This window comes from Vulpes vulpes, chromosome 14 (genome assembly GCF_048418805.1).
Source record: "Vulpes vulpes isolate BD-2025 chromosome 14, VulVul3, whole genome shotgun sequence".
In the NCBI taxonomy this organism is placed as follows: Eukaryota; Metazoa; Chordata; class Mammalia; order Carnivora; family Canidae; genus Vulpes; species Vulpes vulpes.
The window spans coordinates 3,722,244-3,746,197 of record NC_132793.1 but is presented as its reverse complement, the minus strand read 5'-3'; the positions used below and the strand labels follow the sequence as shown (position 1 = coordinate 3,746,197).

The following is a 23,954-nucleotide window of genomic DNA, read 5'->3' as shown; positions in this document are numbered from 1 at the left end:
ACACACACACACACGCATGAGTCTTAAACCCCCCACTCCACTCCCACCTTCTGGAAAGGAATAAGAGAGAAGACAACCCAGATCACCATCCCACCCTCACTGTCACCTTATCATGAGCAGCTCTCCATGCTGCGGGCTCTCCAGTTCCTTCCTAAGGTCAGCCAGGGGCCTCGGGGGCCCTCGGGAATTAGAGGGTACAGAGGTATATGGCTCCTCCAGCTTCTGCACCTCACTTCCTTTCACATCAGGCTTCATGAGACTCGATTTTTCAGCTCTTCTGCCCTTCAGGCACTTTTCTGTGGGTTTTTGTCAGTGCTGATGCTAAGAACGGCTTCATAACAAGCCAGGAAGAAGTTTTCCCATAGCCCTCACAGTGTGTGACCCATGTGGACACTCAGAGGGCCCTACGCTGGGACCCAGGCTCTGCAGTGAGGCTCAAAGGCTCAATCCTATGGAACAAGAGCCTGCATTTTCATTTTCACGAGGCCTGCAAATATGGTAGTTTGGACAGCACGGTGGCCCGAATTCTGCTGAGGAAAGTGGCTGTACAGGAGAGTGGGGCAAGGCATATGTGAGCTTCAGGGTCCATCTTGGAGGAAGGAGGCTCTCATGGTCACATCTCAGAGGAGCTTGTGACTTGTACAAACCCTGGAGAGTGAGGGAGAAGGTGTGGGCTTCCAGAAGGTTCTCAGCTTTTGTCTAGGTCTTGAGACATCTAGAGCAATGGAAGGGAAAGACCACCCTTCTGCCATAAAGCTCTGCCTCCAGGAGACATGTGTGCACAGTTCTTCAGATAACATCTGGCACACTAACCTTTTCTCTTTTCCCCAGTAAACCATTTATTTTAGAATAGTTTCAGATTTAAGAAAAGTTGTAAAGATCATTCAGAGAGTTCCTTAGAGCCCACACCCAGTTTCCCCTGGTTTTTTTTTTTTTTTCCCCTGTTTTAACGTATGGCATATTTGTGATAATTAGTGATCTGATAACTATGGGTAAAGAATTACTAACTAAAGTGTATAGTTTATTCAGGTTTTCCTATTTTTTTTCCTCATGTTCTTTTTCTGAACCCGGATCCCACCCAGGCACCACATGGCATTTATCATCATGTCTCCTTAGGCTCCCTTTGGCTGTAAGAGAGTCTCCCAGACCCTCTTTGTATTTGATGACCTTAGCAGTTTGGAGGAGGACTGGCTGGGTATATTGTAGGATGTCCCTCTATTGGGGTGTCTGTTTTTCCCATGATTAGATTGAGGGGATGGTTTGGAGAGGGAGACTCCAGGGGGAAAGTGCCTGTCGAGAACGACACATCCTATGAGGGTGCATGCTCTTGGCATGACTCACTGCAGCTGATGTTGACCTTGACTATCTGTCTGAGGTCTGTCAAGCTCTCCGCTGCAAGGTCACCTGGCCTCTATGCCCAACCTTTGTGTGCTTGCAGGAACTTGGCATCTCTCTCTCATTCCACCATTTTTCCATGGGTTTCCTTTGGTGGCACGACTCTGCCCTCTGCCCTCAAGAGTCTCCCCATTCACCAGATTCTGTCTCCTGTGATGCATGATGTAATTAGGATTCCTGGAACAAAAATAACCCAGAGCTGGCTTGAAAGACCCAAGTTCACGTAGTCTTTACCTGAACCCAAACGTATTGGAAAAGTAAATTACTTTTATTTTCCTTGAAAATATTGAATGGGAACTGCATTAAAATCCTCACTGAGAAAACATACTCAAGACTTATAATCAGAGGAGAGATATTAACTACAAAATAAATCACCATAGAGTACATTTCTACACTGAAACCTACTTTAAATTTTATTTACCCTGTGCTATTTCATAGGCTTCCATTTCTGTGCCTTGAATTTATTAGCAGGTGGGCAGAGCCTTCTCAGCCTCAGTGACCTTCATGATCACGGAGCACATGCACCTGATTCTGTTCCAGGGAGTACTAGGCAGCCACATAGGGCGATGTTCAGTGAAAAAAATGGAGCGCCTTGGGTCCTCATGTTTGGGGAAGAAATATTTCTGAGGTAAATAGACTAATTTTTTAAAATAGAATTTTTGAAGGCTGTTTTTGCATTGTGAGGTTAAAATGTCTGGAACAGACCGGAAGGCTATGTGATACAGATTTTTCAGCTTAGCTGTCCATCAGCCCCTTACTTTCTGTCTGTGTACTGTGGCCTTCTGGGTCCATTTGAAGTCCTCGTGAATTCATCCCTCCTTCCAGGCCTGCCCTTCGGGTCCCTGAAGTGTCATGATGTTTTCGAGCAGTGGCTTCATGTCTTTCTCTGCTGTACCTAACCATGGGACAAATCCAAAGTGAACACTTGGATCAGACATTTCATCATGTCCTTTTGCTTCCATTTCTCTCCTCAAGCAGGCACAGGAGGGGAAATGAATACCCAGGCGTTTTCCTGGGGTGCTTGGTTTGCCCCTTCAGTGAGCCCTCCTTGGGGGCAGAGTCCCCTCCTCTAGATGCGGCTTGTTTTCTTATGAGCCCTTTGCCCTCAGGGGAAAAGAGATGTTCCTGGCAGAGAAAAGCCAACTCTTGTTCTTTACTGAAAGTAGATGCCATTGGTGAATTTCCCAATAAGAGCCGGTTTGTACTATTTTCCCTTCTGGCTTAAAAAGGAGAATAAAGGAGGGAGGTTACTCCCCCCCCCCCCCCCCCCCCCCCGCCCCGCCTCGAGTTAAAGCTCTTGTGGGAGAAGTTAGGAGCATGACCTCACTCTCATTTAGAAAGTGTCCCTGCACCTGCCCGTCCTGGAGTGCCGCCACCTGGCTGGGAACTCTAGAATACCTTTCTACAGAATGCTGTTATCTGCATCATGCCATTTCTGCTCTGCTCATCCTTTTCTCGTGCGACTGTTAGAGCCCAGCCATGGTTTTTCACCCAGAAAAAATCTTCCCAATAACCATTGTACTCGACGGCTTTTCTAGTGGCTGTGGGTTAGGGGACCTTCTGGGGAGGAAGATGAATAGCTTGGGAACCTTGGAAATACAGGAATGGGAGAAATAATGAGATCAGATGGACTAATAATTTTCCAAAATAGACTGAAGGTGTTTTTCCTGTGGTGGTGTTAAAATATTCTTAAAAACAGGGGTAGGGCTGCAGGATGCTTGGCTCTCTCTCCTTGCTTTGCCTTTGGGCCGGGCTGTTGAATGTTCTAGACCTGTAAGTAGTTTCCCCATCAAGAGTAGTTGGGGCTGGGCTGCCTGGGGCGGGGAGGGGGGGGGGCGGGTTCAGTCAGTTAAGAGTCTGCCTTCGGCTCAGGTCCAGATCCTGGGATCCAGCCCCACATTGGGCTCCTGCTCAGTGTGGGGAGCCTGCTTCTCCTTCTCCTGCTCCCTTTCCTCCTACTCCCCCTCCCCCGCTCATGCTCTCGCGCGCTCTCTCTCTCTCTCTCCCTCTCTTTTAAATAAATAAAAATCTTTTTTTTAAAGAGCAGTTGGGGCCATCTGATTGTAAGGGCATCCGTGAGGTGCCCTGTCATGAGATGTTTTGCTTGATAATAATTGCTCAGTCCAGACCCTGTTAATCCAGTCACCCCTGGATTAACAGTGTGCGGTATCTGGAGCTGGTCAGGGGAAGAGGTGGCTCCCCAACCCAGCACCTTCAGTGAGATGAAGTTTCTGGGCACAGCCAGCCCCCAACTAGCTCCCCCTTTCCCTACACATTACGGTAGGGGGGCCAGAATTAGCAAATGGAAACACAGAGCACCCAGCTAAAGTTGAATTTCAATGAGAGACTCCTAACTCTGGGAAATGAATGAAGGGTCTCTGGAGGGGTGGTGGGTGGTGGGATGGGATTACTGGGTGATGGGCATAAAGCAGGGCAGGTGGTGAGGTAAGCGTTGGGTGTTACACTTTATGTTGGCAAGTTGAATTTAAATATTAAAAATAAATTTGAATTTCAGACAATGAGTATATTTTTTCAGCAGAAGTATGTCCCAAACAGGGCAATAAGACATACTTAGGCTAAAAATTATCCATTGCTGAACTGAGATTCAGATTTAACTGGGCATCCACATTTTCTCTGGCAACCTTTCCCTAAGATGCTCAGAACACTCTTTCTGGCTTAGGCCTCCTTGGGGGACTCCATGTGTTTCAAAATTTACCCTCAACTTTCTTTCAAGTTTGATTCCACTTCTGAATTGTGATCACATGGGGGTTCCTGCTCATTCCCAACCCCTCTGCGTGGAGCCTTTCTTATAGCTATGCTGATTTTGGGGTAGTAGAACTCTTACTTGATTACCTCCTCTGAGGGGTGGGAGGCTGGTTCCAATCCTGGGCATCCAGACCCTCTGGAAGCCCCCATAATCAATATATTTTGATCCCTCTCCACTTCTTCGTTCTTGGAGTGTCTCTGCTGGTCTTCTCCTGGGTCCTTGGCCTCCTAGCCACACATCCCGACCAGAGGACAGATAGGTGGAGGGGTCTTCCCCAGCCTTTCCCCATTTCTTCACCACCTTCACTCCATTTCTTTACAAAAGCTAAAGCATGGAAGGAAAGGGGTTAATTTTCTCTTCTTGTTGAAATTTGTGAGGGAGAAAGCATCAAAGCTGTACTATTCTGGCTTAGAAGATGTACAGGGAAGCCGTAATCGGTGGCGAGCTACAATCTTGTGTACAGGGTAACATTTCTACACCAGAATCTATTTTAAATTTTATTACCTACCTCATGCTATTTCACCTCTTTTTGTCCTCTCCCCCTTGTATTTATTAGAGGCTGGGTATGGATTTCTCTTCCTGAGAGAACTTTCATAATAATGAAGTGTACTTGGCAGCACCTCACAGTGAATACAGGATTGGAGGGTATTCTGCAAGGAAAATGGATAGCTTTGTTTTCCTCCGCATGAGAGAAATATTTGAAGTGAAATAGACTAATAATTTCTCAAGATGGAAGTTTTGAAGGTTGCTCTTGCATAGAGAAGTTGGAAACTCCTTGAAGTGATAGAGAGTGTGTGGGACATCATAATCCTGTGTGTCTCTTTCCCTGGCAGGCAGCCGGGGGCTCTCTGTCTCTGTGTTACCAGTGTCCTTTGGGGCTGGAGCCCACTTGCCATTTTTCTTCTGTTTTCTCCTCACTGACTTTTTTTTAATTTTCATGAGGGGCCTGAGTGAGCAAGTCTACCAGAACCCGCTCTTGGTGCTTCCAGCCCGCATTCGTTGATGGATGTTCATGCAATTTTCTCATTATTTTCCTGTCAGCATTCACAGAAACAGTGTAAACTACTTTATTTCAAAACCATTATGTTAGTTTACTCCATGATAATTTAAGTTATGTATTCTTTCTCTGATTTGAATTTAGTAATAACATATTTTTAAAGACAAGAGGATTTCCTGAAGGATTTTTCAGGGACAGCGACTACAGTTGCAATTTGCCACCCCCCCCCCCCAAATATCCTTTCATTGGACCATTGATTTCTGTACTTAATTGAATTTTCATCTCATTCTGCATGTATTCTAAATAGACCCTGTGCCTTCTATGGGGAGGAAATTTTGGAGAGCTGATCTTACCAACCTAGCTGTCTTTCCTTCAAGAAAATGAGCAAGTGGACAGCTGTGTGGTGAGGGGTGCCAATGCCCCCACCCAGTGCCTGTCTAGGGCCGCCACTGGGGAGTATTTTGGGAGTTGCTCCAAGGCAGGAGTTCCCACAGATTGTACCCTCTCCTCATGGGGGGTTCACGTGTATTAAATTCTGTTCTTGCTGCACCCCCTCAGCTCCTATAGGTCATTTGTGCAGAACTGTGAATCTACCTCAAGATTGATCTCCCACTCCCCTCTCTACCCCTTCTCCTGGTGGAATTTCTGTGTGCACGATGTTGTTTACAGTCTTTGCCAGACAAGAGTCGAAGGGCACCTCCCGTTTTCTCTCAGACCATGGATTTCCTTTCCTATATTGCTTTACAGATGCCTTTAGGTTGGGGTGGTGGTGGTGGTGGTGGTGGTGGTGGTAAGGTAGAAGTCTTCACGAAGGTTATAAAGAGATTTTTGAAATGCCTCAAAGCTTGGACTTCCTAGATGGTTCCACTGTCTACTGCTATTAAAAAATTCTGAAAATACCATTTCTTGATTAGTTGGGGTTAAAAACAATTTCTGGGGCAGTATTCTCTCTTTTGTATTCTTTTTCTTTCCTCCTGTTGTATTGGTGGTCTTACCCATATTTCCAGGTAGGCTTTTGGTTGCAAGTGTACCTGAGCTTTTGAATTTCCAGACTGATTAAGTTCAGAGGAGGCTAAAGGTGCTACTCTGAATCTGGGAGAGTGTTTCTGAAGTTAAAAAAAAAAAAAAAAAAAAAAAAAGTCCTATACCTCAAGTTCCGTCTCACAAAAGAGGATTTCTAAAGCTGGTATGAGGATAAAAGAGTGGCTTCATAGAATTCTGTGAGAATTTGGCCCACGTCTTCCTATTGTTCCTCCTTCCCTCTTTGTTGCCCCCGTCTCAGCTTCCCAGGCACAGGGAGCCTGTGAGTGCCAGTTTCCATAGTCTTTCAAGCCAGGGCACAGGTGACTCTTGACATTTCTTTCCCTGCTTGGGGCTGAAAGAACTCATGACCATCCCCCTGTATTTTTGTATCAGAATCCATAGAAACCACGCAGAGGCTTTTGCTCAAAAAACACTACTAGAGCCGCATCGCTGCAGGATTGCAGTTACAGGAATTCTGCTTCTTTTGAGGTGGGGATCTTGAGAAGAGATGAAGCCAGGTTGCAAATATTTCAATGATTAGCATAGTCCACACAGTTGGGGTTCTGACATTATTAAGAAAAGCACACATTTTTGAGTAAACTTTGGTATGAAAGTTTTAAACAGTATTTGGGGGTCACTTCTCTCCTTTCCCTTTATCCCAGTCCCCCTGCTCTCAAATAGTATGTAAGAAATGCTATTGAATTTTGTCCGTGTGCAGGACTTTACATTATTGGAATATTTTAAACAGGCTCTCCCACTAGTGTTGTTTAGAAAAAGTATCTGAGTGGAAGAGGGTTTCCAGCTCTCCAAACACTTGCCTTTCCTCAAGAAAGCAAGGAGCACCACACTGGCAGGTGTTCTGAAGTAAGAAATGACCTCAGTGCCACACAAGGTAGCATATCTAAACATGCCATGGAAATAGAAGAGCGTTCCCTCCCCCTCTTTCCCTGGTTTTCTCATCAAATTAAGTTTTATTCATCTACAATTTAGGATTGAGGGAAGAGCTAGATTCTCCCTGAATATTTATCTTTTCACAGAGACTGGGCTGAGAATGTTTTCTTTCCTAAGGTGATTGGAAAACCAAAATTGATGAGGCCAACTCCAATATTTTCTTTCTTGTCTTTGTTTCTAGTTTGAAATTGGTCCATTTTTCCCCTTTATCAGGATTGATGAAGTAGAAAAGGGAAGATCTTTCTTTCCAGCTATTATCATTGAAATGGATCAATTTCTTCTTTTTAAGGATGCAAATCTTGAGGAAAAATGAGCTCTCTCAAATACCTCAATTATATTTCGAGAAATGGACTGTCTTTTATAGACTTATTCAGTAATGAGTAGCATTGAAAATAATAATTCAAAGAGTAGATACTCTTGATTTCCATCTTGGTACTATAGATTTCAAATGGTATTTCCAATAATTGTATCCCCCCGCCTTCACCTCATTGTCCACATTTGCTCTGTAAATTTTAGGTACTTGATTATGGTCTGGGCATAAACTTTTAAGGATTGATTTTAAACATGACTTTCCACTAAACATCTTTCAGGGAAAGAAAAATTCTCTGAGAAGAAAATCTTAAATTGATTGCCTTTCATCAAAGAAACAGAAAAGACATGAGTTACCACTAAGAACAGTTAGTTTCTGAAATATATGATTACTTGGAAGAGACAAACTTTCAGAAAAAACTGCATTAGGGGAGGGAAATACTCGGGCATATCATGAGGTTTTCAGTAAATGTATTTGCCTGTCCCTTGGATGGATCCTTACAGCCACGTTCTCTCTGAAGAACCAGGTTGGGCCTTCTTTGTCATGTTGGCTCCTTCAGTGGTTTTGTGAGGTGACATTTCAGTGGGTCCTTAGACTGGTTGCTCCTGAGACTCAAGCCAAACTAGATGTCCTTGTGGTATGATTCATATCTCATCTCCTTTGTGGCATTTACCACAATACCAATCATTGTGTAATCATGTCCTAATTTTCTTCTCTTCAGCTCCGCGTATGCTGCATCAACTAGGTAGAATTGAGCTTCTTCAATCATTGACAATAAACTCGTATTTAATTCCAGGGTGAGGGAGCGCTCTATTCTTTCTCTTTGTCTCATTTACTTTCTTTCTCACTGGAATCTCTTCCTTTGAATTCTGCACATAACTAAGCTTTTAAGTGACTGAAATATCTTAACTAGATTTTTTTTTTCCACGAACATAGTTTAGGGAACATGCCTCCAAGGCTAACGTTATCAAAGCAGCTGTCTTTGATTGAAAGAAAAGAAAAGGTAAAGAGAACTTCTCTGACAGGTACTTTCTGAGATAAAAGGTTTACCTAATCGTGTTGAAGAAGTAGAATAGCTAAATATTATGTGAGCATGGTGATGTAATTCTCTGAAATTCAGTAGATTTTGATTTTTTTTTCCTTTTTATTCCTTTTTAGCCTTTAAACTTTTGTTAGTCTCCCATGAGTGGAATGGGAGAGGTGGGGCTCCCTTGGTGTTGGTTGTGCCCTGCTCTCTGTGTCACAGATCACCTCAAAGTGTTTTCCTAAGAGAAACAAAATGGCAGCCTGAACTCCAGGGTTCCCTCATCCACCAACTCCCTCCCTGCCTCTCTGACTAGAGCTAATGGCTCTGTACCATTATTTTTCCTGTCAGAATTAATGGGGAGATATTCTTTTCCTAAAGCCATTAGTTAAGTAATATTGCTTACAGAATTGCTGAAACAGGATAACACCTCCTTCTCCAGGGTGTAAATCTTAAGAAATGATGAGACAATTGCTTAAACACATCAATTATATTCCAAAGCCTGAACTTTTTTCTCTACACTTTCATTTAGAGTTAAGAAACTTTGATAGTAATGGTCCATAAAGTGGATTCTCTTGACTCAATTTTGGCACTAAATAATTCAAATAATATTAGCAATTTTTTGTTCTCCATTTAGTTTCCTTCTTCCCCACAATCTGTCCTCTCTTCATTTTAGAGCTTTCTCTTATTGTCTGAGTGTGATTAAAGTTTCAACCTACCAAAAGATTTTAAGCATACTTTCCCACTAAATACGTTTTTTTGGAGAAAATGGTAAGTGAAGTGTTCTCAAACTGATTGCCTTTCATCAGAGAAAGAGAAGAGAAATTTGAACCATAGAGAAAAGTGATTTTTGAAAAACAGAGATTGAAAAATGATTACTCAGAAGAGGCGAAATTAAAAAAAAAAAATTAGGGTAGTGCAGAAATGCTCCAGATCTGGTTAGAGATGGAAAAATGTATTTTTCTCTTCTTTGGTAAGTCTCCCCTGTTCTCTGCCTGAGAAGCAGAACTTTGATTACGCACTGCAGTGTGAGGCTTTAGATCCCTCTCTCAGCACTTGTGTTCTGACCGAACTGACCTGGCCCTTAGCTTTGCCCGAACACGCCAGGCACACCTGGGGGCTTTCCTTATTATGTGCAGTGTGAATTTTGGGGCCAGGGCCATTATTTGTCTCTTATTTTTCTTTCAAATGAGTAAAGCAATACCATGCTTGTTGCAACAAAGAAAACAACCTCGACATATCCGAGTAGAGCTTGACAGTCCCCAGCCTCTTGGCCCCCTGTGGCTGCCAGAGTTCAGCTCATGTTCCTTGCACAGCTTCCTCTGTGTACATACAAATCTGAACAGATACTTCAGTCTCTTGTTTTTACACAAATAGTCATCCCATTTGTAGAGAACTGCAATTCTTTTCTTTTTCATCTATCTTACATAAAATTCTAGGCCTATATGTTATAGATTCATTGATCATTTTAATAATGGCATAAAATCCTACCGTATAACTGTACCATAATATTTTTTATTCAACCCCCACCCCCATATCCATGGATGTACCCGTTGATTACTGTCGGTTTTCTACCACAGCCATTGCTGCAGGAAACATTCAGGCTCAATTTTCCAAAACATGGGTCAGCATATTTTTTATAATTATATATTTCACTGTATAAGATACTACCAAAGTGCTTTTCAAAAAACATGTTTATTCTACCACAGTTTTCAGCTTCATTTTTTAGAAGAAACTTTGCTCCTGTAAGAGTGAGGCCTGGGTGAGGCCTAAAGTCTTACCATCACTGTTGGTGCACTTGAACTTTGTAACTAACAAGGCAGGGGTCACAAAGTGACCCCTCCTTGGCCAAATTTGGGCCGTGGGCACATTAGTTGTTGTTTGAAAATTTTTTCATTATCAGTGTTTATAAACAAATGGAATCTAGATTTTGGGTTTCTCAATGCAAATGGACAGATGTGGCAAACTGATCCTTCATAGTCTTAGTTGGCGGAGCTTAGGGTCAGTCAGCTGTGCCCTTAAGCCTGGGCATGCTCTCCACTCTCCACAGGCCCCAGCCCCAGGCAGCCTCCTCTCTTGGTGTTGTTTGCCTGGCCCCTGCAGCATTTGAGTTTGTGATGCTTCATTTAAAGCAGGGCATTAGCACTGTGACTCTGCTGACCTGCAGGCCAGGTCCCTCCCTGAGGGGCCATCCTGGTCACTGGCTCCCTGGCCTCTTTCTCCTTGTATGAGATGCCAGGGGCATGCCCCACTCAAGTCAGGAAGACCACAAAAGTCTTGGCACATCACCCCCAGTTAAGAACCTCTGCTTCGGACAGATCACAAAATCCATTTTCCTTGGCCAGTTTTGAGGTCAACTTTTCAAAGCATGGTCAGAGCCATTTTCATTATGTTTCTTTATTCCATAGGCCTGTGTTTCACTTTATGAAGGTACATTGTTAAATTCTCTATACGACCAAGCTTTAAAGTCCCTGAAATGTTTCAAACCAGCCCCATGCACTGAGTTTGGAGAAAATATCTGAGAGGAGAAAGTGATCAAAACACATTCCTTTCATCTCAGGAACAGAAATGTAGAGATGCTATGATTACAGGTGGTTTCTGAAGTAAAAGCTTTACCTAATTACACACACATAAAAGGTACAATTTCTAACTAGTGTATGAAGAGGCTGAGTAAGTCCCTGGAAGAAAGGTAGATGCAGCCTTTATTTACTGGGTGCCTGGCACTAATTTCCTTCTGTGAGTTCATGGTGGTGCCTTTGCAGGTTCCCCTCCCCTCCCTGTCCTCACCTGGGGGCCCCTCGGAAGGCCATCTGTGTGTCAGGAAGACAGGAGAGCTGGAGAGGGGTCTCTTCAGGGCTCTTCTCCCCCGGTTCCTTCCCTCTCCTCTCTGACAGGAGCTAATGACTTCTCTACATCATTTCTCATTAGAATTAATAGAGAAGTATTAATTCTTTCCCAAAAGCTATTAGTTAAGTCTTAGTGCTCCAAAATTGCTGAAACAGAATAATTTCTCCTTCATTCTGTGGTGTAAATCTTGAGAAAAGATGAGAGGACGTTACGGGTGTATCAGTTATGTCCTAGGGAAGAGACTTGCATTAGACAATTCTCATTTAGCAACAAGAAAATTCCAGAATGATGGTACACGAAGTAGATTGGCTAGCTGCAGCTTTGGCATTAATAATGTTCCACATGGCATTTCTTTTATAATCTTTTTTTCCTTATGTGATTTCATAATCCTATTTTTGCTGTGTGTTGTAAAGTCACATTCTTGCCTGGACATGATAAAACTTTTAACTAAAAGCAAGTTTTTAAACCATGCTTTCACTAAACAGTTTAGGTGAAGAATTTCCATGTGGGGAGGGTTCTTGTCCTGATTGCCTTTCATCAGATTTATAGACAAGAGGGGCACCTCGGTGGCTCAGTCGGTTAAGCAGCTGACTCTTGGTTTTGGCTCAGGTCATGGTCTCAGGGTCGTGAGATCCAGCCCCACGTCGGGCTCCATGCTGGGCATGGAGTCTGCTTAAGATTTGCTTCCTTCCTGTGCCCCATCCCCCTTTCAAAAAAAAAAAAAAGATGAAAACTACAAGGAGAAGCAGTTTTTGAAATAAAAGATTTGTTAGTAAAAAAATAAAAATAAAAAAAAATAAAAGATTTGTTAGTGATTCCTTAGAGGCAGACTCTCACCAGACTGCCTTAGGGTGGCACAGAGGTACTGAGACTTTTCTCCCTGATGACGGTGTCCTTGTGGTCCTCCCTCCCATCCCCTCATCCGTGGAACTCAGGTCTCGGGCTGCCGCCTGCTGGCTTGTGATCACCTTCTGATTAGGATTGCTGCCCCCAGGCTCTGCCTAAGAGGAGAAGTCGTGCCTTTCATCACCCTCAGCCATGTCTTCTCCCTTCCAGAGACCTTACTAATGAGGCTTGTAGCAGGATTGAGGAAGCAGATGAATTTACTTGCAAAAATATTTTAGCACACTGTCTGGCATGAAGCAGAGCCTTAAAAATTTTGGCTGAATAATCACATGAGTGAATGGTTGAGACTTGGTAGAGAGAGAACCAGCCCCCACAGGTGGAATGTCCACATGTTCTTGCAGTGTGAATGCTTCTGCTGTCTGCCACAGGTCTCGGTGGTGTCAGGGCCTTGTTTTCACTATCTCATGGCTCCTTATACTTTTCCTCTCCTAGTGTTTACCACATTTGTTGATAAATTTTCTGCATCTCTCCTCCGTTAGACTGTAATTTCTATGAGGGTGTCTGCTTCGTTTGCCACTGAATGAATTGCCTGTGTTCAGCATGGTTCTTGGCATAGGGTATTGGCTGTACTCAGTACTCAGTAAATATGGGCTCGGTGAATAGTCAGTCTTAAAAATATGGGCTCATAAAAGGGCTCAACAAATAGGGACTCAGAAAAATGGGTTCAACAAACATTTGAATAAATGAGCAAACATCTGCCGATATAGTCACTACTATATATAACTATATATATATAAATTCTACCCAGCTTGTTTTAAGAAACTACAAGTTTTTCTTACTAACACATTGTGCATCCTTCAATGGCACGGATGCTTCTAAACCATTTAATCTCCGATCAGTTCATAGTCTAGGAGATCACTCTTGTGTTTTTGTTTATGCTTGTAGCTTACTTAGAAGGCCAACATGGTAGACTCATTTTTACCCCTTCCTTACATATAATTCAGAGTCTTTGGTTTCCAAATTCATGGAGTTTTTGGTGTTTTGGGGCAACCAAAGGAAATGTATCCATTTACATTTTTTTGATAATGATATTTGAGGAATATGTCTATTAGCATTGCAATAAAGCCCAGGCACTGAAACAGTGGGAGGAGGCTTAGCACTGAAGAGGTCAACGGTTCTGTGAGTTTCATCAGCCTGCTTCACTCCATTTTCTTTCTAATTATTTTATAGTTTCTGGTAGCCTTCTCAAGATGGCTAAATTTGCTACAATGTTTTAAGCAGTCTCTTCCTCTCAGCTTGGCTTGGCAATTATTTCTGAGGGAAATTATTAAAAGCACAGACTTTCATCCGGGGAGAACATAATGGCACTTGGAGCTCAGATGAGAAGTAGTTTCTTAAGAAGATTCACGTAACTGTGAAAGAGTGGTCGAATTTCTGAAGATTGTGTGAAGATGGCAGAGTCCATAATTTCTGAAGATGCAGGAAGTGATTCACAGAGTGATGCTGTGCCCTAAACAGGATCACATTCTGTGCTGTAACATTTGGCCAGGGCACTACTTACTTTTTGAAAAGGGCTGTTCACTTAAAAGCGAGTTAGCATCCTTCTTCAATAATCCAAATTAGTTTAACACACTTCAGTGACATTATTTGGGCATTTTTCACAATTATTAAAGATAACTCACTTTTCTCTGTAGACTGTAGGTCAAAAGGAAATTAAATCAATGGATTTTCTCCCTTCATGCTCTCAGATGAGTCAGAAAGTATTGGTCAAATGCGCACATGGCCTTTCCGTTAAGCTTCAAAATCCAAACAACCTGCTGAGAAGACATTTGGCCAATCTGATTATTTTCTCTATACTAATTGGTTTTCCTTCTTCATTGAATTGAATGAATTGCCTGGTTGTTTTGTCACTGTGAGGACACAGCTTAATCCACTTAGAGTGAGGTGCTTGTGCTTGGTAAACCAGGGGGCTATAGAAATGTTTATCATCATTATTATCTTTTGGTGATTTTTTTCGTGGGCAGTGGTTGTGGGGGGAATGAAAATATAGCTGGATTCCATCCATTTTCTCTGTTTTGATGTCCACTGACTTTGCTAACCTTCTCATCTGGCCACTAGATTACCCTGGTAAGCCCCAGTGTCCAGACAGCAGCCCTATACATCTTGAGAAGATGGGGACCCCCTGCCTGAAACAATGGTTTCTTTCCAGTGAATGCAGAATAAAATCTAAGCCCCTTTCCGCAGGTGCCTGCACACTACAAAATCTGAGCCGCTCTGGCTTCCTCCCCTTCGCTGTGTCTCCTGCCTCCCTGCTCACCGTCCTTCCTCCACAATGGATTTCTACTGGTTCCTCAGTCCCCCACCTCAGGGTCTGTGTATCTGTTCCTCCTTCACCCAGAATGGCATTCAGGGGCTGGTTCTTTCTTGCTCTGAAAATTTCATTTCAGGTGTTGCTTTTTCAGAGAGGTCTTACTCAGTTGTGGGCAACAGTCACCTGCCTGCCACTCCCTGTCCTGTGCGCCTCATTTTCTGCGACTCTCTTTTTGAGCCCCTGCTCACAGTGACTGGAACATGCTCCCTTCCTGTTTACTGTGAGTCTCTGTCATAGCCTCCTGTTGGTATTTACTCTCTGTGACAGCCTCACCCGATGTTCATTTCCTTCCTGACCCCTGGCACAACTGGGAATTATCAGGTGACTGGTCTTCATTTCTCTTCCCCATTGAAGAAGAAGCTCTTGAGGGCCAGGGCACCTCTGTCTTGTTCCTCAGTGATTTGGGAGTGAGCAGCATGGTGCCTTGTTTCCCTGAATGGGCCCAAGACATGTTTGTTGAGCAAATGAATGGAATACCAGAAGCCTGCTTCTGTGTCAATATGCTCAAGTGAAAATTGTATTAAAGGAAAAATGACTACTTCCTTTCCCAAACCGTTGCACTTTCCTATAGATTTTCAGAGTTGATTTGCTCAGGATTGATGCACTTTCTAATCTAGTAACCTACCCCTCGAGATATAAGAAGCAGGTCTGTACTTTCTAGTCAGGAGATTGGAAGACTCCTCGCACAGAAGCTGACCGGTCATTGTGAAGACCCAGAAAATTATTTCAGGGTTTCCCACTTAAACATGGCAAACAGATAACCCTGCAGGCTGGCCCTGGTTGATAAAGTGTGCATGTAAAGAGCTCCCGGTCAGTTGTATGGTGCCGGTTTCCTAGATGTGGGCGGATATTTAGGACTGCAGGATACCTCAGGACAGTCTTTAATATGAATGGGAAAGATGAAAACAAATGAGAATGAAAGGAACTTGGAAGAAGGAGAGACCACATAGGGAGAGGCAGATTTTAGCAAGAACAACGTGGCTACAGATCATTATTAATATTGCCAGAGACACAATGGAAGATACTGGAGCCATGAAGTAAACAACAGGATACTCTAAAGAGGGAAATAATAATAGGCACTTAGAAATTTAAAACATGATAGCAGAAATAGGAAATTATGAGTTAGAATAGGAAAATCCCAAAAGTAAAATAAAAAGACCAGTAGGAGATAGGAGAGAAAAGATAAGAAAGAGAGGATTAGACGAGAAAGCCCAGTAACTTAGCAAGAGCAGCTCTAGAAAAGCGAAAAGATAAAACAGGAGAATAAATATCAAAGAAACGGCACTATGTTTTCCCCAAACTGAAGGACATGATTCAGATTGAAAGGACACATTGAATGCCCAGACAATGAATGAAAAGAGACCCAGGACCATGGAGATACTGAACAAAGGAGGGCCTGGGTGTTTCCAGAGAGACAAAAAACAGAAAGGTTTTGCCCAAAGGATCATGAATCATAAATCATGTTGGCTCCAGACTTCTTAACAACTAGAACTCAACAGAGCTGTGCCTTTGGTTCTGAAAGCAAATGAATTCTGATTCAGAATGTTACACCCCAACAAGTGGCAGACTGAAGTCTAAACAGTTTTATTTCATGTACCCTTTCTCATGAAGCTGCAGGAAACTGCATTAGGAAAACAAGGAAACAGAATTGGGGGGCTCCAGGAACCCAGGAAGTGAGGAGAAGTGCCACAGTGGTGTGAAGGGGATCCAGGGAACAGTGGGCCACTTGGGGCAGGTCAGAGAATTTCAGGAGAGATCTTTCTAAGGAAAGGAAACGATACCTTAGACAATTGAGAAGGAGGTGGGAGGATGGTTTTAGGACTAGGTCTACGGACAACCAAGCAAAATTAAAAAACAAGGTAATTACTAACTCCAAGGAAAATAGTGTTGGCCAGAAAGACAGTGTAGTCACGATCCATTATGCAGCTCAGCAGTGAGACATGGTCCTGAACATGTAAACATTGAATAGGCTCCTAAACAAAATTATGACATCATAGTCACATAACTGTTGAGAGGAGACGGAGTGGGAAGTGTGCATACGTGGTGGGTGGGAGGGATGAAGGTCCTGGATCCAGGGGTGCTGGAGAAAGAGGTGAACGCTCCTCCCCCCTCATGAGAAGTCATAGGCTCTCCTCCAAACTGGAAAAAAAAATCAAGAAGTAGTGCTTTAAGCAGGTTATTAAAAGTGAAGGAGATAAATATCAAAAGAATCCAAAGCAGGAAAAGGTGAGTGGGTGGGCAAGCATGCTATTTTTCTTAATAAGTAGAAAGATTCGACTTTTTGAGACTCTGTGCATATGTAACTTTAATCAAAATGAAAGCAAATTTGAAAGTGGATCTCATGCTTTTCTCTGATGGCACAGCCCTTCTAGAATTTTTTCTGATCTCATCCTATGATGTAATCCATCCTCTGTGCAATTCTGTGGTCCTTCTGACCTGTATCCCAGGCCACTAGGACAGAAGGAGAAGTGAGTGTGGATGAGGCCTGAGGGGAAGCAACTGCTCCCTTGAGAGGGCCTGCTGTTTGGTAGATGGTATCAAGGTTCCATCTTTGTTGCCCTCTCCCTGCCCAGATCACAACAATAACCACCACCAAACAACAGCAACACCAAAACAACCTTGCTTCTTGGTGCCCAAGCTCCAATGGAGACAAAACTTCATTTGCCATAGAGACAGAAATATCTACCCTTGACCCTGGTTGCCTGGCCAGAAAACTCAAGCCAAACTAAAATGAACCTAACCTGGCCTAAATATGGCCAGGAAGATGGCTCTGGTGAAAAACAGCCATGTGAATTTTTTTTTTTAAATGTGTGTAACTTAGGTTTTTTTCTGCCTTGGGAACTGGTTTTACCATTTCTTAGCATAGTGGAGATGTTTTATTGGACTGTGTGAAGTGGTTCAAGGTAAGTGGAGTTCCTATGCACATTGTGGGAGACGTGAGTTAATGAGCTCAGAAATGTGCATGAAAACAAAGTCCTAGGGAACCACCATTTGCTGATGTTACCACTTCCAGTGTGTATAAATGTGCCTCCCTGTTTTAGGTCTGAATTTGCAAGACAAGCCATCTCGTGCTGCTTCAGAATTGCCTATGGGTTGTGGGCAGAGAGAGGAGGAGGCTGGCCCCAGACAAACCTCGGGAAGCTTCTCTCCCAGCACAAGTTCAAGGGCTGGCAGTGGGATAGACGAGGTAACCATGAAGGTGGGAACTGTGGTTCTGAGCTGTCTCTGTCCATTGGTTGTCTATATTAATGGCTCTTCTTTGCTTGTTGCAGAACTTGCTTCACCACCCAACACACAAAGCCCAATAGGTACACAAACACCTCCAGACATCATGCTCTGAAAGGATAGGATGATCACTAAAAATCCTGAAACCAATTTTAATTTGTACCTGGGTAGGATAGAGATGCTGCTGTGCTGAAGACATCACTGTGACATGATTTTACCACCAGGCAGGACTGCGGGTGGTGTAGGTGCGGGGGTGTGGGGCATGGGGGGTGTGGGTTGAAAAGCACAAGAATGCTAATCCAGACCTCACTTCGAAAAATGCTCATCTGGAAAAAGTGAAGTTCAAGGTACTATAAAATAGCACATATACCTCATGAGCAGTGGTAACTTCACATTGGATGCTCAGAAATGGGGGGATAATTGAGTGATTTGGTTTTTCACAAAGCCAGATAAAAACACAGAACAATATCCGCAACCTATTTTGTGTCAACAAGGAGTTTTACTCAAGTTAATGCACCAATTAGTTATTAATGGGAACTGATTGAGGGCATCCTGTTGAAGTTCACGCTTGGTAAAGAATCATTAAGAACTCAAGACCTTGTTTCATTGAGGACCACATTTCTGACTGCAAGTTTTTTTGTACCAATTAACCTTTTCTCCCCTGTTTGTTTTCCTTTGCACTTTTTTGCAGGAGATTTTTCCAGCTGCCGGTGGGCATGGTGACCGCTGCCCTCAGAGCATTGCTGCTGGGTCAGAACTGTCTGAGCACTCCGACTCTTGCGTGGCAGTAGCTAATGACAGCCTTCTGTGTCAAGGCAGAGGTCTCAGCATGGGATTGCTGGAGACCCAGCCACTGCCCTCCCATGAGCAAGTCTCAGTAGATCTGAAACCGTACATTTTCTCAGATGCTCAAGAGCCTTCTTCCTTTGGGTCCAAAGGAACCTCTCCCTGCCAGGATGTTGTTCCCTGTGTGGCTGCCATTTGTGTTCCGGGGGAGAGAGCAGGTCGCGCAACCCTGGGAATTCACATTGTAGAACCACAAGACCACAGAGCTACAGGGGAGGCTCTGACACAAAGCTCCCCAGATAGAAAAGCTAGAGCAGAGGGCGTGTCACCATCAGTCCTTCCAGGGAGACCTTCATCTGGGCAGAGAATTTCAGGTTTGGTTTTGTTGGGGTCAACTGGAAAAACTCGTCTTGAAATACCAGCATCAGGACCAGGCTCAGCTAGTTCATATCAAGAGGAAGGGGAACTCAAGACATTTTTTCCTCCTGGGGGACGGTACGGGTATGGGGAGATGATAATCCCCTGCCCTCCTTTAGGAAATGACAGTGGGAAATGTCAAGGCTCTGGATTAACTGCTGTAAAGGACCATGTGGTTCCTTCTAACCCAGGGCAGCCCAGAGAATCCCCTGAAGCCTCTTCAAAAACGGTCAAGAGGCGGGGTCTGGAAGGACTGAGAAAACAGACTCGAGTGGAAGTCAGCGACACCAGCAGTGATGATGAAGACCGGTTAGTGATAGAGATGTGACACTTCCGATGCTGGTGGTCGGAGACCAGATACTGTCAGGCTGGCAGGACAGCTGAACTCGATTTCACCAAGTACCTACATATGAGGAAAGCCATTTGGGGATCTTTCCAAGACATCCCCAGCCAACTCCAACCCCCATGTCCCAGATCCCCTCACGGTATACCAGGTGCCAGGCAGGGCAAAGGTAGCCTTGGAGCCTGGTCTAAGGATGCTTGGCACGCAGTGACTGTGCTCGCCTCTCAGCCGCGTCCTCTGCATCGGTCCCCATTACCTCACCCCGTAAGATGGCACTAACCAGGACAGCCACAATCGACATATTTATGAGCAAGTGAACCTGTAGAGTCAAGTGGACCGACTTCCTCCATCAAAACCCCCTTTGAGGGTTTGCTTCAAAGGTGGTAAGCACACTTGGGTAATTGGGGTAGCTTGCAGAGGAGATGGGGTATGAATGTGGGGCAACAAGATGCATCTGCTCATTCTGGAAACAAAATCCAGGTTCATTAAAAACTGCAGTTTGGTTAGAATAACTTGTGTCTTCAGTGGAAGTTGTAAATATACTTCAAAATGCCTATGATCTAGTAAAATGCTGATTATCTTTAAATGTGACACAAATGGTCAGTGCTTACGTATGATCCAACAACATAAGCATGTACTGCTCTTGGGCCTCGTGCCTTTTCTGTTGAGGCCTCTAAAACCCTTGGTTTTTTAGTTCTTGCAAAGGAACGCTGTGTTAAAAGTGAATAGAACAGTCTCTGTAATGAGTCATTTTTTTGAGGGGGAAAAATTCACTTATTTTTCTCTGATTCTTTCTGTCATATTGTGCTCTGAGCAATTTCAATTAGAGGGTTACATTTTAGTAATCTCTACAGCTTAAATTGATGCCTGCTCATCGTGACGGGAGCCTTTTAGATTTCCTCCAGAAGCTTCAAGGATACAAACCTAATTGGAGTTTTGACGCTGTTTTACATCTCAGTAATTTTATTTTGGGGGCTTGGTGTTACTTTGCTGTCAAATTAAATCAGCCTCTGTATTGTGCAAGTCAGAACAGCACAGATCAAATTCCCCCGTATTCCACGCCAATGCGCCCCTGTGCAGAAGAAAATAGCTGAGCCACGTCAGCCAACTGGGTGAGCGAAGCCTCACAGTTACTGTGTTCCTCTCCTCCTTAAATGGGAGAGGAAAAACTTAGATTTACACTCCTGTGTTTCAATAAAACTTTATCCTTGCCTTTGGTATGATTTTGTACAATTTGAAATTTATAGCTGAGCTCTTTTGGCTTAGTGTTTGATGTGATGATGCTCATGTGACATCTTGTACTTCAGAAGCAGCAGCAGTGCACAGCATGTCACACACGTGAACACACTTTAACACGTCCTTGCCCAGGACCAAGGATGGTCAAGTTTCAAGTATTGTCATGTGAGTTTTCCAATTTTAGAGTTAGTCATAGGAAACTTCAATGCAAGATCAGCTTCCTCTGGTGACTTAGCATATATGTCTGTGACCATTTCAGATGTGCTTATAAATATTCAAGTAATTTGAGGCCCAGCCATTTAAAACATAAGAAGGGAGGTAAAAGGATGCTAGGTGTTTACTTTGTGTACTTTTCTTTTTCTCTGTTGTGTATTTTCTGAACCAAACAAAAGTGATGTGGTGATTATCTACCCTTTAATGACCAGTGGCCCTGTAATGAGAGAGGAGGTCTAGGAAAGTGGCCAAGTCTTGGAGGGAGAGTGAAGGCTTGACTTTATCCTTACTGAGCTGGGAAATTTTGGGGTAAGACACATGCCCTCTGCACCTCAGTTTCTTTAGCTGAGAATCAGAGTTGGGCCAGAAGAGCTGGATGCATGTCCAGGCTCTAATCCTTGTCAGATGAGCTCCCTCTTCTTTACCTGTGGAGGTGTAGGGGCTTGGAGGTGGCCCCCATGGGGAGGCGTCCCCCACACAAGACATTTCGCCGGGACCTGCAGAGAACCAAAGCATGAACACCTTCCATCAAGTATCGCCATGAAGAATATGAGCTCAGATAAACTCCATATGATTTTTTCCCCCACAGTTCGAGATTTTGGGGGGTATAGTCATCCAGTTTATAAATTTGGCTCTTAATAGAAAAATTAAAAGCAAAAGCAGAACACTACCTTGTGAGAGGAAAGCAACATGTCTGTAGGCTGAATTGATTGCTTGGTCTGGGGATGCACTGGTTAGGGGAAGAAAACTATCTTCCAGGTACTTCTTTCTTGCTGGTTGCTAAGCTGTCAGCAGGATTGCTGATCTAAATCAATAAGTCATAGCTCCAAATAGCACTGACCTCCAGATGGTGGGTGGAAGCTCTGTCTTTCTAAGAGCCACTGTTGCTGGCTGCCACATTGCAACCTGGATCCAATATGGTGGAACACTAATTCTGTCTCTTTGACTTCCTGTGTCTCTTCCCAAGGCGAGCAGGTTGCCAAACCATCCTATCAGCTGGCCATTTAGCTAGCGGTGGCAATGTTCACAAGTGCACCTTACTTTATATCTGCATGAATTTGTGAAAAGCTATATTACAGTGGATTAAAAAAAGTTAAAAAAAAGTATTTTGAGTGACTCTAGGGGAGTAGGCTATTGGAAATCATCCTAAAGTATAATTCTTTTTAAATGGAGAATCCTTTTATAAAGCAACAAATACTCTCTGATTTTATAAATCCTAATTTTCATATGGGGCTTCTTAAAGAGAAATGCAGTTCTAGGGCTACATTTATCAGGAATCTATAACCCAGTTTGGGCTATTAAAAATAAAATTTCAATATTATCCATTGATAATTGCTGCAGTTTTTACTCTTCAAGTGCACACTGTGTAGTGGTTAAGGGAAACATTTATTTCAGAACAAGGCAAACTGGAGTTTACAGATCAGGGATTCCTCTCTCTCCCTTGGGCCGTTAATTTTCTTGTACCTTCGGGTAAAGATCTTAACCAATTGGTGCTCAGTTTCTTGCCCACCAGGGCTGCTGGCATAGACTAAAGTCAAGTGCACTTTGAATTCTTTGCTGTTCTCTCAGGGCAAGGTATACAAATGCCATGACCTGTAATGCTCAAGGCTCACCAACTGGTTTATCTCTCCAGCTGCACCTGCACCTGGCCAGACATCCCTCATTAAAGATGCATGGAGGAAAGAGGTTTCACCTCCTCTCTTGGCAACCTGTACTGTTAAGTGACTTTTGAAGTCACATGGTGTTTAACAACCTGGATCCTCTTTGCTGTAAGGCATGATGGAGGACAGCTCACCCTTATGTATATAACCTTTGAGATTCTGGATGAAGCTAGTATCCCTTTGATTCACAACCCTAGAGAACCTGTGGTTCATTTGCCAGGAGATTAAAAAAAGATGGGTGAGGGGTGCCTCTGGATTCTAATCAAACCCTGCCAATAGCATGATGGGTAACTGAGGGCAAGTTACACTTTCTCTTCCTAAAATCGCTCTTCTAAGGCTCAGATGAGAAGAGTAGCCTTGCAAGAATGCATTGTGACCACAGTTCTTGGCATGAAAGATGAACGAGTTGCAGCCTTATGCCAAAAAGTATTTCTTTGCATTTACATTCATTACTTAGAATGATCACATTATTCATTTTTTCCCCAGCATAGAAATTTGCATTTTGCACAAAATTTGCCTGGTGCAGCAGATTTTTATAGTTATGGAAACTGTCATCATTATTGGAATGTGCTGCTGCTCAGCTCCCCAGACATAATTTAATATGGTGAGGAGAAAATGGTCTGCCTGGCTCCATGGCGATCAGATTTCTACAACTGCAGCAAACAGAACTTGTGTATTTTTCCTCACTTCAGTTGTGATTCCCATAGTTCTCTTTGGCATTTGAAACACTACATTTCTTGACATTTAAGCACAATTTTGCGTCTTTATCTTTCAGAACTCATTAAATATAGGTGTCTGTCAGGACCCAGAAAATCTTGTGTGCTAGATTTGTACCTGTGCAGTTCTCTTCAGAGATGCTTTGTACTTAGCAAGCACATGTATAATTCAATGTGAAGAAGTCTAGGAACATTTGAACATATTGCTTCACCACTGGAAGAAAAAAAGAGCCAGGAAAAATAGTCCGTCTTTGTCACTTGGAGCCCTAGAGGATGACTCAACATCTATATGCGGTCAGCTGTTCAGAACTTACTATTTTCTTGATTGTTCATAATCAGGAAAGCTGTTGGCTTCTTGATTGTTTGTTGAAATTTTTCTCCTTCTTTATATGATTAAATTATTTTTGTTTTGATAAAAATAAAATTGAAAAGAAAAATGCCTTGTGTGATTTATTAACATTTTAACCAAAACTATCACAGGAAGTATCCTGTATGAATTCAATATCTGGTTAGTCAGAGTAGTTAATCAGACATCCTGTCTGCCATATTGGTATCCCATTCCACTCAACAAAAGGATTAGTTAGGTAATGGCAAATTACCATATTTTCTTGTGCTGTTTCCATGACCCATGTGTCTCATGTGTCTTTGTCTGCCATATTTTAGACTTCTTAACTTAAAAATGTGTTTTTAAATTCCTAAATGTAGCTAAGTTTTGAAGCCACATGAGGGCACTATCCACAGTGCAATATCCAAAACTTTTCCCCTTAGAATTGATGTCTCTTAGATATTTAATATTATTCATTAACAGAGGAAACATTTGTAATTC

The 23,954-nt window shown here is 43.1% G+C and overlaps 1 protein-coding gene across 13 annotated transcripts in view; it reads left to right on the top strand.

The window, feature by feature from the left end:
* ZNF831 (zinc finger protein 831) overlaps positions 1-23,565 on the top strand; it is a 108,598-nt gene extending 85,033 nt beyond the window's left edge. For 10 of the 13 annotated variants that reach the window (XM_072735506.1, XM_072735508.1, XM_072735503.1 and 7 more), the window contains 2 exons: positions 17,573-17,718; positions 18,448-23,565. In XM_072735506.1, coding sequence (XP_072591607.1) covers positions 17,573-17,718; positions 18,448-19,287 — 986 coding nt within the window. In that variant the 3' untranslated portion in view covers positions 19,288-23,565. Of the gene's footprint in view, positions 1-17,572; positions 17,731-18,447 lie in introns of all 13 variants that reach the window. The other 3 variants (XM_072735499.1, XM_072735502.1, XM_072735510.1) reach the window with 2 other exon arrangements.
* Positions 23,566-23,954: the final 389 nt, after the last annotated feature.